The sequence below is a fragment of the Chiloscyllium plagiosum genome, chromosome 3 (assembly GCF_004010195.1).
Source record: "Chiloscyllium plagiosum isolate BGI_BamShark_2017 chromosome 3, ASM401019v2, whole genome shotgun sequence".
In the NCBI taxonomy this organism is placed as follows: domain Eukaryota; kingdom Metazoa; phylum Chordata; class Chondrichthyes; order Orectolobiformes; family Hemiscylliidae; genus Chiloscyllium; species Chiloscyllium plagiosum.
Window position 1 is genome coordinate 92,380,087 of NC_057712.1, and position 19,406 is coordinate 92,399,492.

At 41.3% G+C, this 19,406-nt stretch overlaps 1 protein-coding gene across 6 annotated transcripts in view; it reads left to right on the top strand.

Moving 5' to 3' along the window:
* The window catches only part of LOC122547353 (ensconsin-like), a 146,357-nt gene that overhangs the window by 60,129 nt on the left and 66,822 nt on the right, over positions 1-19,406 (top strand). For all 6 annotated transcript variants that reach the window (XM_043685998.1, XM_043686012.1, XM_043685988.1 and 3 more), the window contains exons 2-3: positions 9,880-9,978; positions 16,644-16,718. In XM_043685998.1, coding sequence (XP_043541933.1) covers positions 9,880-9,978; positions 16,644-16,718 — 174 coding nt within the window. The remainder of the gene's footprint in view (positions 1-9,879; positions 9,979-16,643; positions 16,719-19,406) is intronic.

Sequence of the window (19,406 nt, forward strand, 5' to 3'; positions counted from 1 at the left end):
CCCTTACCTAACACTACGGACAGTTTAGCATGGCTAGTTCACCTGACCTGCACATCTTTGGACTGTGGGAGGAAACCGGAGCACCCGGAGGAAACCCACGCAGACACTGGGAGAATGTGCAAACTCCACACAGACAGTCGCCTGAGGTGGGAATTGAACCCGGGTCTCTGGCGCTGTGAGGCAGCAGTGCTAACCACTGTGCCACCGTGCCTGTGCAGCTTCCTTACACCAACCTGCTACCTACCTATTTTGGTGTCATCTGCAAACTTGGCTCTAGTACAATTACTTTCTTTTTCCAACTCATTTGTATATACTGTAAATAGTTGTGACCCCATCGTTAATCCTTGTGGTACTCCACTAGTTACAGATTGCTGTCCTGTGAATGCCTTCCTGATACTGAATCTATCTCTTCTGTTAGTTACCCAATTTTCTATTAATGCAGATATCCTGCCTCCAACAGCATGGCCTCTTATCTTGAGCCTAATGTATGGTATGCTTTCAAATGCCTTCTGAAAATCCCAGTAGTCTATATTTGCTGCTTCCCCTTTCTCTGTCTGATCCAAATGGCCTGATCCACAATGTAATGTTCTGGGGAAACTGTCCCAAATTCTTCCTCATGGCTTCCTCTTCTAATCAGAATATCCCAATCTGCATGAACATTGGGTAAATTTAATGTTCATGAACTGCCTTTGTTACATGCCCTCATTATTTCTGGGTTTTTTCTCTGCCCATTGTATAGCCACTGATTGAGGACCCCTGGACTGCTATCAGTGTTGTCTTTTCATTTCTCAACTCCATCCTTATGGATGTTGCATCTTCCAATTTAAGATCACTTCTATTGTACTTATTCCATCCCATATGCAAGATGTAACTCTGGCTGGAAGGAAAGGGCAGCAGAGTCTTAGAGATGTACAGCATGGAAACAGACCCTCTGGTCCAACTCGTCCATGCTGACCAGATATCCTAACCTAATCTAGCCCTATTTGCCAGCACTTGGCCCATTTCCCTCCAATCCCTTCCTGTTCATATACTCATTCAGATGCCTTTTTAAATAGTGAAATTGTATCAGCCTCCTCCACTTCCTCTGGCAGCTCATTGCATACACGTACTACCCTCTGCATGAAAAAGTTGCACCTTGGATCCCTTTTTAAATCTTCCCACTTCCACCCTAAACCGATGCCCTCTATTTCTGGACTCCCCAACCCCAGGGAAAAGACCCTTTTGTCTATTTATCCAATCCATGTCTGTCATGATTTTTGTAAACCTCCATAAGGCCACCCTTAGTCACCAACGCTCCAGGGAAAACAGCCCCAGCCTTACATACCCTTGAATATTTAGTTCCGAGCTTTAATCTCCTTGTAACTGTCTCCATAATGGCTACACGATCATATACAGGGGAACTTCGATTATCCAAGCGGGATGGGCGGGCACTATTTCATTGTGTTTTTTTTTATTTGGTTAATCGATTTAAATGCCTTTCCTCTGGGGCTCAGTTTTTAAAGTCTGCTCCCCATTCTGGAGACTGCAGCAGGATACAGTGCCCAAGCCCCCACTTCCAACACTGCCTCCCTCGCTCGCCCCCAGAACCTCGTCTAACCCCCCCCCCCCCCCGACTCCCAGTCCCATCCAATGCTGCCCCCTGCCCCCCAATCCTGTCCAACACTGCCCTCTTCCCCTCTCCAGGCAGCCGGACTGGGCATCAACAACAGGACTGCTGCTACTGCAGCTGCCTTTGTGGGGCAAATCTCCAAATAGCTAGCTAGCACGCACGCATGCGCACATGCACGCACACAACTTTTTACTGCAACATTTTGACAGGTTCCACCTTTACCCTGTACAGGACCATGTTGGAGAGATTATCTGGGGAAGAGGGTGTGTGGTTAGGGTACACCCCTGTGTAGAACTCCAGGGAAAGTGTGGGGAGAGAGAAAGGGCGGGAGGTCAGTCATTTGGAGACTGCCTGTTTAATCACTGTAAACAAAAGACGTGATCACTTTTGAAAACACATCGTTAATGTAATGTTTCTGTTGGGACCTTGATCTCCTTCAGATAATCCAATTTTTGGATAATTGGTGTTCGGATAATCAAGGTTCCTCTGTTAACCGGTATTTGCTCGGCAATTCATCTGTTTAGTTCTAAATCTTTAGGGTGTTCTGATGGCTCAGTGATTAGCATCGCTGTCTCAAAGTACCAGGGACCCTGATTCAATTTCACCTTCAGGTGACTGTCCGTCCTGTGACTTTCCTCTGGATTGTGGGCGGAAACCAGAACTCCCAAAGATGCGCAGGTTAGGTAGATTGGCCATGCTAAATTGCTTGTGGTGTACAGGGATGTGCAGTTTAGGTGGAATAGCCCTGGAAAGTACAGGGTTAAAGGGATATGGTGGGGGGGGGGCCCGGGTGGTATGCTTTTGGTATGCTCTTGGGAGGGGTTGTGTGGACATAATGGGGTGAATGGCCTGCTTCCACATTGTAGGGAATCTATGATTTAAATACCATGTATGTGCAAATAAAGAGGCATTCATTTTGCTGTGTTACCATTTTCTTTTCCTGTTTTGATACTATTTACTGGTGTTTTCTATATTTAGACAGTCTCTTTCTGCCCTTCTGGGTATCATTTATCCAAATAGTGGCCCTGTAATGTTGCCATAATCCTCCAGTTTATAAGCTTAGATTTCCTATCTCCCATGCACCTCCACCATATGGCCCCTTTGGTTTCATTATGTGCGCCTCTGAAAAAAAATTGTCCGTGCCTTTGTAGCCCCCACTCATTTTCCTTCATGGACGCACCACCTTGAATTATTGTAACATTCAAGTCTATGGGGCTAGTGTAGTCTATATCACCAAAAATATGCTACTACCTAATAGGCGAAAGCGCTTTTTCTGCACTAGAAATTTTAAGATTTATGAATCTGGTCCTGCTGCCTTTTCAACTTTAAGTAGAGAGAGCCTATCCATTAACCAACTCATCTTAATTACTACATTTTCATTGTTGCCTGAATGGCATCGTCATCCTTGATAAAGACATGCAAATTATTAACTTATTACCACAGTTCTGCATCTACCTCTATTGCTATTGCCCTTTTTGGATCCTAACTCTTCCTTTTATTGTCCTTTTACCATGCCTAAATAAGACTTTGGAATTCCTTTTATATTGTTTCAGTCTCTATTTACATTCTCTGTTATTTCTTTAAAATTGTTTTCTCACTTGCCATCTAAACCTTCTACACTTGTCTGGTTCTCAATTATTTTCTTTCCATACAGTTTCGTCCTCCAATGAACTCCAGATTTGTTTGCCTTGTATTGCTTCAGCATGAAAAAGTACCTTGACCAATTCCAAACTATTTCTTCTTTGAAATTTAGCCCATTGTTCAGCTATTGTTGGGCTGACCTTTGACTCCAAATTGTTTTACCCAGATCCATTTAACCCATTTTTCTTTTTTATTTTGTTATTCTTCTGAACCTTACGTTATGGAGATTCTGGTTTTTGAAAATGTTGGGTTGGCTACTGCCTTTCAGGAGTCCTTCACTGTTCATAGATGGATATAGGTGGAACTGTGGCGCACCCTGCTGAAGCATTGAAGTGCAGAGGCAAGAGCTCCTGCTGCAGCTACACACCCTTGTCTTCCTTAACTGGAAGGAGGCGAGGATCCCAGGAGACCTCCGATATACCACAGTCGTGGGTATTTTTTTAAAAAAAGAACAAGTTCGAATGCTAACTACAGGGGAATCTCCCTGCTGCCGACTGTTGGCAACCCATCATGAAGGTCGACTTCATCTGCCTCTTCTCTGCAACACTGGGAGAAGTTCCTCAGCCACAATGTAGTTTTTGGCCATGGAGGGGCACAATGGACATGATTTTCTCCATGCAACAGCTGCAGGAGAAACGCTGACAAAAGAACCTACCACTCACGAAGGCCTTTGTGGTCAATCAGGAAGCATTATGGAGCATTCTTTTCCACTTTTGTTGCACCATAATTTTGTCACCATCCTTCTTCTGCTCCACGATGACATGGAAGTCATAATAATGACAATGGCTTGGCCACTGACCCTTTCCCCATTCAGACTGGTGTTAAGCAGGGCTGCGTCATCGCCCCAACATTGTTCTTGATCTACCTCGCTGTTTATCTCACCTTTTAAGCTCCCTACTGGAATGGAGCTAATGTTATAGAACCTGTGGGAAATTATTCAACTTCCGTGATACCCTCAAGGCTTCACCAAGTGTGGCATCCTACAGACACCTTGGAATCACTGGCCGAGGACCTTCCAAAGTGGAGGAGGGGCATCTGGGAAGGCATCAAGTGCCTTGAGACTTGCCATCAGGGGAAATGTGAAAACTAAGTGAAAATAATGTATTGACACACTGTTAAAATGTGTACAATGGCGCACTTGCAGTCTCTCCATGCTAAGGGCTTTCCACACATTATTGTGCTCTCCCTGTACTGCTGGGCTGGTGATCTGTGACAAGCTGACTGCACCTGGCCTGGCTCTACAGTGTTCCTGTGATAAAGGTTTCCACAAATCCAGTACACTCAGGAAATTTCTCTTCATCTGTGTTAAAAATGCAACCCTTTATTCTGAGATTTGCCTTCTGGTCCTATATTCTGGAAACTTTTTTCATTCTAACTTTTCCTAGTTTGACAGTTGTTATGGAGCAGGCTAGACCCCCTCAAAACATTTCAAGAAAGTATCCCAGACCCTAACTTTGCTAGTCATTTTAAGCAGATGTTGCTTGGATATCCCAGGAGGGATGCAGTTGGTCAAACCATGAAGTTTTAAACAAAACAGAATTTATTTACAAGATTACTGAATGAAACACCACGAAAGAGAACAGAATACGGAATACCTTAACTTGTCTGAAAACTCAACAGATCATCCCAACTTAATGATGCTGTTCCAAAGACTTTCAACAATCCCCATAAAAACCTCTTGGTGCAGAAGGTAAAATCAAACACTGGGTCTTACAGAAGGGAAGCCCAAGATAGAGGAGGATCAGCCTGTACCTGCTACTTTGGGGTCCAGCAACTTTTTCAATCTAAAGTAGTCCGAGCAAAGCAAACCAAACCACAGAAAAACTGAGCTGGGAGCACTGGCCATTCCCCTTGCATTGTACAAATGTTTTTTATTTAACTCGAGCCTTTTGCCTGGGGCAGTATCGATTAGCTATAATCAAACCGGCCCTAAAACCCTTCAACTTAGACATGTGTGTCTCTTTTACAACCTGTTTGGGGGGACAAAAAAAATCAAGGACAACATAACCTTTTAAAGGGGCAGCATTGCCACAAGTTTTACTCTGGTTATCAATAACCCAAGGTAGTTCCAACAAAGGGATATTCCCAATGTTCTTTTTGATACAAGCAGCACTATAAAATACTAAAAAGGTTAGCACAGGCTTGCTGGGCCAAAGGCCCCCTCCTGTGCTCTGACTCAATGGCCCTAAACTGCAAATGTCGTACGCATAGTATTCAAAATCACAAGTGAACCAATTTACATGGACTTATCTGCAGATCGGACTGAAACAGGTTATCCACCTACTTGGTCCCGACCTCCAACTGCTGATCCCCTTAGGATTTTGTGTTTCACAAGATCATCTGACTGTTTTAAATTTGAGCAAACAGGCTTAGAATGTCTAGGTTTTCCTCAAGGCAATTCATACATTCCAGGTATTAGTCAAGTAATCCTTCCCTGAATTGCTTCCATTGCATTTACGGTCAATCTGTACGTCTAGTGACAATATTTGAATAATACTCCTGATGTGCTCTCACCAATGCCCTGTATATTGCAAACAAAAACCCTCTGCTGTTTTGCTGTATTCCCTTTTTCAATAAAACGTAGCATTCTATTAGCTATCCTGATTAATTGCTTTACCTGAACATGAACCTCCAGTGATTCATGCACCTAGGACCTTCAAATCTCTATCCACCTCAGAGCTCTGCAATCTCTAACCATTTAGATAATATGCTGCTTTTATTCTTTCTGCCAAAATGGATATTTTCCCACTTTCCCACAATGTACTCCATATGCCAGATATATCTCAGCTTGCCTATATCCCTTTATAGGCACCTCTGTCCTCTTCACAACTCGCTTTCCTACCTTTCTTTGTGCCAAGAGCAAACTTAGCTACCATACCTTCAGTCTTTTCATCAAAGTCATTTATTATACTACTTGTGATATTCTGCCAGCCAGAAAAATACCAGTTTATTTCTACTCTCTGCTTCCTATTAGTTAGCCAATCTTGTATCTATGCCATTCTGTTACTCCTCTGTGCCATAAGCTTTTGTTTTCTGCAATAACCATTGATGTGACATGCTATAAAATGCTTTCAGGAAATCTAAGCACAGTACATCCACTGCTTCCTCTTTATCTACAGTACAGTTTATTATTTTAGAGAACTCCAATAAATTAGTGTTATAATTATTTTTAAGAAAAATATTTCAGGAGCCTCAGGTACCGGTTAAGGATGTTAGGAAAGTCCACCTTAGGAAAGATTCTAAAGTTGCCCTCTAACCCAGTGAGTGAATACATTACTTGAGTTCTGAAATGGTATGTTTTCAACAACACTGTTTTTCCATTTTCCAAAAATTACAAGTTGCCTGCTGCACCTGGTCTCACCACTCACCAACTTCCCAGTTGCCACCTACCTCTTTGAACCTATGATCCTTGTCTAAATCCTATTACTACTTTCTTGGTGTGATATGAAGTCATCCTGAGATTCCACTTACAGATAAGGCCTCAGGATTAATGTTGGTTCAGCCATATTCATTTTCACAGCATCAGAACATGTTTATGCAGTTTAAATTTTCTTTTTTAACCTGACGACTGCTTTGTTAAATCTTATGATTTGTATTAGCTTATTAAGCTAACTATAACATTCTACTTCATTCTAATCCCAGATTGAAATTTATGTGGATTTATCGGTTTACTCATGTCAACCCAAATTTCCCCCTAACAATTAGTTAAATATGGCTTACCTTTGACAAAACCATGTTGACTCTGCCGCATTTACCTTCAACGTATCCAAGTGAGCCATTATAATTTCTTTAATGGCTTCTCTCATTTTTCCTATGACAGATATTAAACTAACTAGCCTATAGTTTACTGCTTTCTGTCACCCTTTTTGAATAAAGGAGTTACATTTGTATTTTTCTCGTCTAAAGGGACCATCCTTGAATCAGAAGTTTTGAAAAATTAAATCCAACACACAACACTCTCTCTGATTACTACTTCAGAGATCCTACAATGAAATCTAATGATTTGGAGATTTGTCAACTTTCAATTCCAATAAATTACTTCCTCTTTCCCTAGTAATTGTAGTTGTCTTGACTTCCTCACTACCTATCCCTGATTTATATTTCCAGGATGCTACTTGTATGTCCTCTAGAGAAGATAGCAGAAAAATTGAACAGCCATTTTGTTGCAATCTTCTATTAATAATTCCCAAACTTCTTTTCTATTGGATCAACACTTTGTTAACTGTTTAAAAATACCTGAAGCAACTTTGCCAAAGATATAAAAAGTTAGGATAACTTTTATTTTCCTCCTTAATCTTTTTTATTAATTTTTGTATCATTTCTTCCATTCTTCTGATCTGCCAACCATCTGTGCAAAGTCGTTTTCTTTAGATTTAATATGATTGCCTTTTTTAAAGTTAACCACAGATGGTATACCTTTCCTTGGAATTTTCTTATTTATTAGAATATATCTATTGTGTGTGTGTGTTCTGGAATGTCCCTCTTAAGTGTTTGCTGTATTGACCCATCTATCCTTTAACCTAAATTCAGTTTTGCTAGCTCAGTTTTTATGTCCTCACAATTGCCCTTGTTTACATTCAAAATTGTACCCACACTTCCCTATTATAAAATGTATGTAAATGTCAGTCATATGGTTGCTGCCATCCGGGGTGCTTTCATTCTGAAGTCAATACTTAATTATATCTCATTGTTCAAAGCCAAGTCTAGTACGGTTCGCTGCTGTTAATGCCGCAACGTGCTGGTCTAAGAAGCTGTCCCATAAACATTCAATGTACTCCACATCTAGACTACCTTTTCCTCATCTGATTTTTTTTTTTCTAGTATACATGTAGGTTAAAATCCACCATGATAATAGCTGTACTCTTCTGACAAACTCCCATTATTTCTTTCTTGATACCCTGTCCTACTGTGTGGTTACTGTTAGGGGGGCTTGTGTACGACTCTCTCAAAAGAGCTCTTGCCTTGTATTATTCCTCATTGCTACCAAGACTAGTACTGTATTTTGGTTTTCCTGAATTTAGGTTATCCTGCCACTCTATTGTGCTAATGTCACTATTAATTAACAGAGCCATTCCCCAACCCTTTCCTAGCTGCTTGTCCTTCCTAAATATCACATACCCTTAAGTCACCTTGCAGCCACGTCTCAGCAGCGGCCATTAGATTGTACTTCTCGCTGTTTGTGCTACTAGTTCACCTATTTTCAAATCCAGCACCCTAAGTTTTTTTTCTTTTGATTATCTCTCAACATATCTGCTGGTTTGCTCTTAGCCCTGTATTCTCTCTGCATGTCAATAGGTTTATTATTTTCCACATTAATTTCTTCTCTCGCATTTTCTGCACTCTTTGTTTCACCACAACCTCCCAAATGTGGCCCTTGTTCCCACTATTTCTTTTAAAACCCACACTTCCCTAGTTATGTGGATTGCAAGAATACTAGTCCCAGTACGATTCAGGAGTAGACCATCCCATTTTCACCAGTATTGGTGCCGGTACCTACAAACTGGAACCCACTTCTTCCACACCAATCTTTCAGCCACATTATCATTTCTCTAACTTTGTTTACCCTATGCCAATTTGTATATGGCTCAGTGCAAATAAATGGTAATATTCCATAGATTTATTTTCTGCTTCTTTTGGTGCCTAAACTTCCTAATCTTTTTTCCTAGTTCTACCTCTGCCAAAGGTGCAGCCATGGACTTCAACAGCTGGATCCTCCCTCTCCCACTCTAAGTTGTCCTCCTGTCCAGAGGAGATATCCAGAACTCTGGAAGTGGGCAAACAGCTGTCCGGATTTGTGCTCTTTACTCAGTCGTCTCATATTGTAACTGCCCAGGGTGCGCCCCACCCCCACCCCCCAACCAAAGAATAGTTTATCATTTCTATAGCCCCCGGTTATCAAAACCAGCTGAAAGAACCTCAAGCCTGTTGGACAGTTGCACATCTGACACTCTTGTACTGGTGTTCTGAATCTCTTTACCTGTCTTGCTTGTTTACTGTAAGTGGATCTTGTCCCTGACCACAAACTGCCACCTGGTACCAAAAAATCCTCCTCCTCCTTCCTGATAAGTTGCAGTGTCTGTAGTTCAGTTTGTAGTTCAAATTGTGGGCCATAGCTTTCAAATTTCAAACACTTTTTGTAGGTAGGTTTGCCCTGCATCACAATGGTATCCTTGAACTCCCATATGCTGTTGCTTTGGCTTACCACCTCTACAAAATTCTTAATGAGATTTTAATTTAGTTATTCTTCACTTATGTTTTTATGAATGGCAGTTACTTTGTCAGCAAATACATAAACTGTATTATAACTTGAGAAACTTAACAAATGCTCATTCCTGATAAACTGGCACATCCTCTTCTAATCCTCTTTTCAATGCAAGCTGATGAAATTACAGACTTTGTGGTATCACTTGTTTTATGTAGAATGGCTGACTCTTTCCAGTTTGCCTCACTGTGATGCTGAATGCAGGCCACTGACTTTTGAGTCTTCCATTCTTTCATTTTAGATTTATATTTATACTGCTCTGCTTCCCCAATTAATACAGTAAATTAAGGGACCACGTTTCTTTTTTATTCCAAAGTTCTGCACTTCAACATTGATTTTTGTTTTATATATTGTTTCACTCCTCCAGCTGCTGAGGCACATGTGAAAGTGGAGGACCAAAAAGGCCAATTAAGTAATCACTCGATTTCGACTACTGGGCAAAGTGTGAACTCTGGAACCAAACAAGGTGTGTGGTTTTAAATTATGTACAGTTTGTGCTTTTTTTTTCAGTAAGTGATATTTCAGATGTCTGAAGCAAAACTTCAAAAGTGACATTTATATGTGTGTATTTAAAAAATTATTTTGGCTCCCTTTTTAAATAATTTCAAGTCTCCATATAATCGCCAACCCTTGTAAAGTATAAAGATGATTCTTTAAAAATCTGCCTGTACTAATCTGAATCCTGTGTGATCTTGCCCTGTTCATGTCATTAAGGTACCATTGTCCATATTTACTTTTTTCCAGACATTTTGCCAGTACATCTAAGATTACCACTTGGCTTTTACCTGTTGATTTTGCACTCTGCATTGGTTACACCTGTTCTTTATCAGAATTAAAACTTTCAGTTCCACCATTAATTTGGAGCCATTGTGGGTGCCATTTTTTTTTTGGTTACCCTTGTTTTGCAATTCATGCATCAAATAACTAATTTGCATGATTTTTGATTACTGCCTTTTCAGTGCTGCTTGAGAGTTGCCTGGTTCCTGTATGGTTTAGATAAAGTTTTTTTCTGTACTTTTTATTTTTCTGATGGTAAAATGTCACTTTTATGGAAGTGTATTTCTGCAATGTTGACAGTTCACTTAAATCCTTTTGTTGTCTTGGTGAACTTTCTTCCATGTCCAATTACCAACTGTCAAGAGCAAGCTTCTTCATTATCTTTGTCTTATGGAAATTCTGTATATTTTCCATCCATCATTTACATGTACATTATATCCCTGGATGCCTTCCTATGGCTGAGTTTTCCTTCTAATCTTGCATTCACATTGTTCTACCTCTGAATAGATAATTTATAATTTGATTATTGTCTTTACTTCAATAAATGTAATTCAGTGAATCTGTACTGACCACCATATTTTGCACCAGTTTTCTAATAGGACTTGAGACTAAACTATTTTTAACAAGTGGAATTCAGCATCCAAGTGTAGTTGACCTGAAATTATCTGTGTTTGTGTATTGAGATCATTCCTTGTAGTAGAAGGAAGATTTAAACTTGTGTTGTCCAGTACTTGCATATTGTGGCAATTTTTGGAAGTGGGGATAGCCATAAGTGTACCTTGCTGAATTAGTGTTGAAGTTACCAAAATAGGAAGTGAGAAACATTATGTAGCAAGTGGGAGAAGGTTGGATTTAGAGGCTGCATTTTGAAAGAGACTATTATGCAAAAAAGAAAAATAAGTATATTGATGGATATTTAAACAAGACGACTCGTTAAACATACCAGAAGAATCTCATTGAGACCTCATACTGTCTGATATGCTAAATGCCCATAAGTTGAGTACAAGTGACAGGAATTGAAATCAAAAGGTGTACTTCAAAAATCATTAGGTTATGTCACAGAGAGACCATTTTGTCCATTGTATCCATCACAGCCATAAATTAGCCACCCAGCCTAATTCCACTTGCCAGTATTTGGACTGTAGTGCTCAGGTGCATTTCCAGAAATCTGTTAAATGTGTTCACGTTTTCAGTCTTGCTTCATCTCCCATCTAGTCTTCCTACCAACTACTTTAAATCTACGTCCCCTGGACCCTGACTTTTCTACTGAGATAAATAGCTGTACTACCCACTCTATTCAGGAACCTCAATCTAGTCTATCTCAATCAAATTTCCTTTGGCCTTTTTTGCTTTATTGAAAAAAAAACTTAAGTCTGTCTAACCATTCCTCAGATCTGCACTTTTCCCAGTTCTGGCTGCATCTTCATAAATCTGTTTGTACCCTCTGTAGTGCAATAATATATCTGCAATGATGTGACCAAAGCTATCCACGGTACTTAAGTTGTGTCTCAACTCATGACATATACAGTTCAATATAATGTCCCTCTTGCATTCTATGACTTCTCTAAAGTTAGAGAGGATATCATATGCTGTCTTAACTACCATTTTTAGTCTGTCTCCTACCTTCAGGGATATGTGGATTTGCATTCCAAGATGACACACTCCCAGGACGCGGTTATTCCTTTGCTTTAGTTTAACTCCAAGGAGTTAAATTCCATTTGCCACTTTTCTTTGTCCCCCACCTGACCATTAATATTTTCCTGATGTCCACCACTTTTATTCTCCCTGTCAACTGTGTGACCAATTTCTTAATTGTCTGTAAATTTAATCATTTAGATTTGGCCATTGCACCCTTGTTCAGTGTTGAGAACATGTTTGCTTCGAATTCCTTCAATTATGTCTTTGAATGCCTCCCATTGCTCTGACACTGGTTTGCCTTCAAATATCTATTTCCAGTTCACTTTTGCTTCTTAGCTTAATAAAATTGGCCTTAACTCAGTTGGGAACTCTGACTCTATTGTGTTATCCTTAATCACCACTACCATCAAAATACTTTCCCACTGCTATTCCTTCCACCTGCTCAGCCTAATCTCCTAAAATTAAATCCAGAATTCTGATCTTTCCTGTTGGGCTTGCTACATGTGGGCCCCAAAAAAATTGGAACAAACCTTAAGCATTATCACCCCATCCCCAATTCCCCCCTCTAACTCCTTTTCTATCCTGTCTGAAAGCCCTGCAATCAGCAATGATGTCATAACCCTGCCATTCCTGTCCCCTCTCAGGTCACATTTCTATAATGGCTATAATCTCATCTAGTCTTACTTCTCCATGCCCTTAGTTTCTGCTTTACTTGCAGTTCTCATTGCAGTAAAGCAGATAATCTTGAACACTGTCAGATTTTTTTTCATTTTCTAACTGTTTTCTCTGCTTTCAAAACCCTTGTGTTAATTTTGTCCGCCATTTTAATTTGATTTCTCCCAACTGAATCTACCTTTGTTCCTACGCCCTGCCAAATTAGTTTTAACCTCAGCAACAGCACTACTAAAATGTCCTACAAGAAAATCAGTCTTGGTTCTAATCAAGTTCAGTCTGTTCAGCTCCTGTCTATCCTAGGGCCAGTCCCAATATCTCAAGAATCTAAAGGTGGGTTGCGCTTCGGCGGGTCGGTGTGGATTTGTTGGGCCGAAGGGCCTGTTTCCACACTGTAAGTAATCTAATCTAAAGCCTTCCCACTTGGAACAGCTGTCCTTCCACGCATTCATCTGCTTTTATCATACAAAGATGTAGTACAAAGAGGCCCTAAGTCCATTGAGTCTGTAATGAGGGAGAAAAAAAAGTCTACACTCATCCCACTTTCCAGCACTTGACCCTTAGCTTTGAATGCTGTGACAATTTAAGTGCTCATCCAAGTGCTTTTCAAAGGCTGAGGTTTCCTGCCTCCTGTCCCAAACCAGGCATTCTAAATTACCACCACCACCTGGATGATTTTTCCCTCAAAGCCCCTCTAAATCTCCTGTCTTTCATCTTAAAATTATGTACTACAGTTGGTTCTGCTACAACGCAATTTGACTTAAATGCAATTGATAGATTTAGACTGTTATTTGTAGAACACAAATGTTCCTTACCTATGTTGGCTATAACACTATTCTGGCCCCATTTAGTTTAAATGGGGCAGCTATTACATGATTTTCTCGCAATGCGAGAACTCGCAAGAATGGAACTATAACATTATATCAAAATCAACAGTATTGTCATTGACCCTTCAACTAAATGGAAAAGCTGCTTTCTATCCTATCCAAGCCCCTCATATACCTTAATTAGTTCCCTTCTTGGCCATCTCTGCTCCATAGAAAACAACCTGAGTTTATCCAGCCTCTCTCATAGCTAAACTTCTCTATCCCAGGTAAAATCCTGGTGAATCTCCTCTGCAACCCCTCTAGTGCAAGTACAACCCTGTTAATTTGCTGGAGAAAGTGAGATCTGCAGATGCTGTAGATCAGAGCTGAAAATGTGTTGCTGGAGAAGCGCAGCAGGTCAGGCAGCATCCAGGGAACATGAGAATCGACGTTTCGGGCATAAGCAACCGCAGGAGGTGCAAGACTTGCGCCCACACCTCCCCCCTCACCTCCCTCCAATGCCCCAAAGGAAACTTCCATATCCGCCACAGATTCACCTGCACCTCCACACACCATCTATTGCATCCTCTGCACCCGATGTGGCCTCCTTTATATTGGGGAGACAGGCTGCCTTCTTGCGGAGCGTTTCAGAGAACACCTCTGGGACACCCGGACCAACCACCCCGTGGCTCAACACTCTCAACATTTCAATTCCCCCTCCCACTCCACCAAGGATATGCAGGTCTTTGGACCCCTCCATCGTCAGACCACAGCGAAACGACGATTGGAGGAAGAACGCCTCATCTTCCAGCTAGGAACCCTCCAACCACAAGGGATGAACTCGGATTTCACAAGTTTCCTCATTTCCCCTCCCCCCAGCCTGTCTCAGTCAAATCCATCAAATTCAGCACCGCCTTCCTAACCTGCAATCTTCTTCCCGACCTCTCCGCCCCCACCCCAATCTGTCCTATCACCCTCACCTTGACCTCGTTTCACCTATCACATTTCCGACGCCCCTCCACCAAGTCCCTCCTCCCTATCTTTTATCTTAGCCTGCTGGACCAACTTTCCTCATTCCTGAAGAAGGGCTTATGCCTGAAATGTCGATTCTCCTGTTCCCTGGATGATGCCTGACCTGCGCTTCTCCAGCAACACATTTTCAGCCCTGTTAATTTGCTGTCTAGTTCCTTAAATCCTGACTATAGGATAATATCCTGCTTTCTGGCTCTTGATTGGATCCAATGAGAACCAAAACGCTGGCTGTTCAAAACTCCCCCGAAAATACTGCTGCACCTTATTGCCCTACCAGCAAGGAGGCAACACAACTCCTGAAATCATCATTGCGGCTGCAGAAACAAATGACCTCTCATTCTGGTTTCTCCTTTCATCCTTATTTAGCCGAGCCAGTTAAAATGCGATGAATCAGCCTCTGGCTGCACACCCTGGATGAACCATCACTCAAATACTTAGAACTGAATACTGGTTGGAAATTAGCTTGCATTCTAAACTTTTGAACTGCCTACCTGCTGCTTTGACACCTTGATCACCAATTCCATCTCTGTCTGCATACTTTTGAGCTGTGATGCAACCAATGTATCAAACATGCTGACCACCCAGCTTCACAGTTGCACCAGAGATGACAGCTGCTGTTGAAGCTCTGAAACTGAGCTCAATCAGCTGCAATTGAAGACTCTTGTTGCAAAATGGTAACCATCTGAATTTCTCAATGCATGGGATAATAATTCTTGAGGTTAAAGTAGTCCTGCTCTTGCTGTTTATTAAAAATAACTTTCCAATTCCCAAAACCCTTTACTTGAACTGATATACCTTACTGAATTTACTTATTTAATTTGCACATTTGTTAGTCCATTACATGACAGAGAATGTAGAACAGAGAATGCAGAACAGGCCCTTCAGCCCTTAATATTGCACCAACCTGTGAAACCAATCAGAAGCCCATCTAACCCACACTATTCCATTTTCATCCATATGGTTATCCAATGCCCATTTAAATGCCCTTAATGTTGGCGAGTCTACTACTATTACAGGCAGTGTTGCATGCCCATACTGCTCTGAGTAAAGAAACTACCTCTGACGTCTGTCCTCTATCTGTCAGCCCTCAATTTAAAGCTGTCTCTCATGCTAGCCATCACCATCCAAGGAAAAAGGCTCTCACTGTCCACCCTATCTAACTTTGATCATCTTTTATGTCTCAATTAAGTCACCTCTGAACCTTCTCTAACAAAAACAGCCTCAAGGTAATAGATGAATAAGTTAATAGAAATGTGCACTTCACAATCTTAAAAACAAAAAGAGAAAACTCATCTGCTGGAGAAAAATGATAAAGGTTTAAAAATAGAAGATCTCTTCCCAGTATGCACTGAATTCTGACATGAACCAAACTTTCAAATCTACACTGTGACCCCATCTAACTTAGATATAGTCTTTGAACAATACACTCTTAAGTTTTAGCTATAGAAATGCATTAGTCGTGAAAACCTCACTGGTGTGAGGAGTTGTGTGTTTCTCGGGTGCCAGGAAAAGGAGCAGTAACATAGTCATAGAGATGTACAGCACAGAAACAGATCCTTCAGTCCAACTCCTCTATACCGACCAGATATCCTAACCTGATCTAGTCCCATTTGCCAGCACTTGGCCCACATTCCTCCAAACCCTTCCTAAGCGTAAACCCATCCAGATGCCTTTTTAAATGTTGCAATTGTACCAGCCTCCTCCACTTCCTCTGGCAGCTCATTCTATATATGCCTCACCCTCTATGTGAAAAAGTTGCCTCTTGGGTCCCTTTTAAATCCTTGATCCAAAGTCCTGAGATGTGAAAATCAGTTAAAAGGAATGATTGCCCCAATATCAATCTCTGGAGTGCACTATATATAGTAAAATATACAAAAAGAAAATTTATAAGAAGATTTTTGTGCAGAGGATGGTTAGAATCTGGCATTCATTGACAATAAGCAAATTTATTTTAAAAGAACTTGTATGTTTGCTTGTGGTGAGAAATATTGAAAATGATAGAAAGTGAATAGAGGATAGAATTTAAAAGCAAGCGCAGATTTGATTCCCTGCATGTCCTCATATCCTTCTCAAATAATATATTAAATCTGCCATTAGAATTTATTTTCAGCTATTTATTTGTTACAAAAAAAACTTTGAATAAACAAAATTAATTTTCACTGAACTCAAATTTACATCTGGAATAAAAATATTACTTGGTTTACAGATTTTTCTGTGCTTCGTGTTGATGACAAGCAAAGACTCGCAAAGGAACGTAGGGAGGTACGACAAAGGCAGCAAGGTAAGAAAATATGTACACTTGATTTTGTTTTTTAACATTTGAAATATTTTCCAGGTTTATTGGGCATATGGATTATATTATATTTTTAATCATCATATTCAAACCACTCTGACAAGTGGGACTCAAATAGACTTTTTGGCTCAGAAGTAGAGACACCCATTTATCGGTTGGAGTGGCAGTTTGACTCAGGAGCATTCACATGTTGAAAAGTGTCATATCTGAGTTTCAGGGATGTGGTCACACCAAAGTTGAGGCAGATAAATGGGTGACTGCCTTCCTGGCAAGTATTCAATCCAGGCAACCCCTGTGGCCCTTCCCCATTCAAACAAGTATGCGATTTGGTATTGTTGGCATGAGTAGGGTTATTATATATCAAAGGATGGCAGCAACAGTAGTGTGAAAAGTGGCATCATGGCTTACTCTGTTGTTCAGGCAAGGAGGGTCAAAGTGCAGACTAACAGTGTTAGTTGAGGACTCTATACTTAGGGGCACAGATCTATTTCTTTGGCCACAAGTAAGACACTAGGATGGTATTTGCCTCAACTCCAGGGTCAAGGATATCTGAGCTGGCACAGGGCGATATGATAGGGAGGGTAGACAGCCAGGGGTCATAGTCCATTTTGGAACTAATGACAGACAGAAAGGATGATGAGGTCCTGCAACAGGGGTTTAAGAAATTGGGTCAAAGTTGAAATGCAGGACCTCTAGGGATTACTCCATATCGTGTTAGTGACGGCAGGTAAAGGAAGATAGTATAGCTGAATGTGTGGCGAAAGAGCTAGTGTAGGAGAGTTTCAGATATCTGAATCATTGGGATCTCATCCAGGGTTGGTGGGACCTGTTCAAAAAGAATGGGTAAGTTTACTTGGATCAAAAGCAGAAATTTCTACAAAGGATTAGGTCTGGCTGTATCTGTGGAGAGTTAATGTTTCAGGTCTAGTGACCCTTGTTCAGTTACCTGGATGCTGTTTTGAGGAAGTAGTCATATCTTTTACATGAACTACTTCAGATTCGGTCAGTGGTTAGGGACAGAAGGGGTGATGAGTGAAGCAGGCAGAATGATCCAGGAAGTAGTGATAAAGGAGCTTGTGTAACAGATTTGAGATTCATGCTTCCTGTGTAAGGGAAGTGAGGACTATAGGGAGGATGAGCAAACTGACTATAGCACTGTAGAACAGGGAGCCATTCAAGAGGGGGAGAAAAGAGAAGTATAGTTGTAGTTAGGATAGTGTAATTAGGGGATTAAACACTGTTCTGTGGCCAGGATGAAAAGTCCTGAAACTTGAGTTGCCTGCATGATGTCCAGATTCAGTATATCACATTGGAATTTGGAGTGTGAGTGTCTTAGTTCAAGTAGGTACCAACAATATAGGTAGAAAGAAGAAAGGGGGGGCTGCTAAGAGGACATGAGCAGGTAGGGGCTCAATTATAAATCAGAACCGAAAAGGTGATAAGCTCCGGGTTAATGCCTGGCCCAGTGCTAATAAGATGAAAGAGGCAAACATACGACTCAAAGATTGGTGCAGGAGAAACTGCTTCATGGGACATTGGTGCTAATACTTGGGAAGGAGAGAGCTGTTCCAAAGGGATGGGCTCCATATGAACTATGCTGGGACTAGAGTTTCAGCAAATTACGTAACTAGAGCTGTGGATAGGCTTCAAACTAAGTAGTGATTGGGTGGGTTAAGTTGCATGGAAAATTATGGAGAAATTGAGGGCTCAAGATGCTGGAGATCAGAGTAGAGTGTGGTGCTGGAAAAGCACAAGCAGGTCAGGCAGCATCCAAGGAGTAGGAGAAATAGATATTTTGGGCATAAGCCCTTCATTGGGTGTGTGTGTGTGGGGGGGAGAGATGGTGGGGGTGGTGGTGAAGGGGGGCTGAGGGGTAAATAGGGGAAAGTTGCTGGGAAGGCAAAAGGGAGATGGAGAACGTGAGTACTGTAGATGTTCGAGATCAGAGTCCAGGTGTTTCACTGGAAAAGCACAGCAGGCCAGGCAGCATCCGATTCTCCTGCAATAGGTAGATGGAGTTGGTGGATGATAGGTGGGAAGGAAGATTGTCAAGTAGGACAGTTCAAGAGGGCATTGCCAAGTTGGAGGGTTGGATGTGGGATGAGGTGGGGGAGGGGAGAGGAGGGAAATGGTAAAATCTATGTTGATGCTATGTGGTTGGATGGTCCTAAGACAGAGGAGATGATCTTCCTCCGGGTGGCTTGGATTAGGCAGTGGAGGAGGCCAAGAATTTGGATCTTCATGGGGGAGGGAGAGTTGAAGTAGTTGGTCACAGGGCATGTGCTTTCTGGAGGAGGGGGAGTTGTTTACAGGTCACCTATCAACAGTCAGAATGTGGGGAAGAAAATAAATGTAGAAAAACCATGTAAGAAAGGCACTTTACAATAATCATGGGGACTTCAATATGTAGATGGGGTGGGGAAATTCGGATTGGTAGTGGATTCCAAAGAAAGAATATGTGGAATGTCTCTATGATGGTCTTTTTGGAGCAGCTTGTGATTGAGCTTGCTAGGGATTGGACAATTGGTTGATGATATGAAATGAGACAGATTTGATTAGGGAAGTGAATGTCAAGGAGCCCATAATGGGCAGTGTCCGTAATATGATAGGATTCACCCTGTAGTTTGAGAGGGAGAAGCTGGAATCAGGTGTAACATTTGAGTAAAAGTAACTACA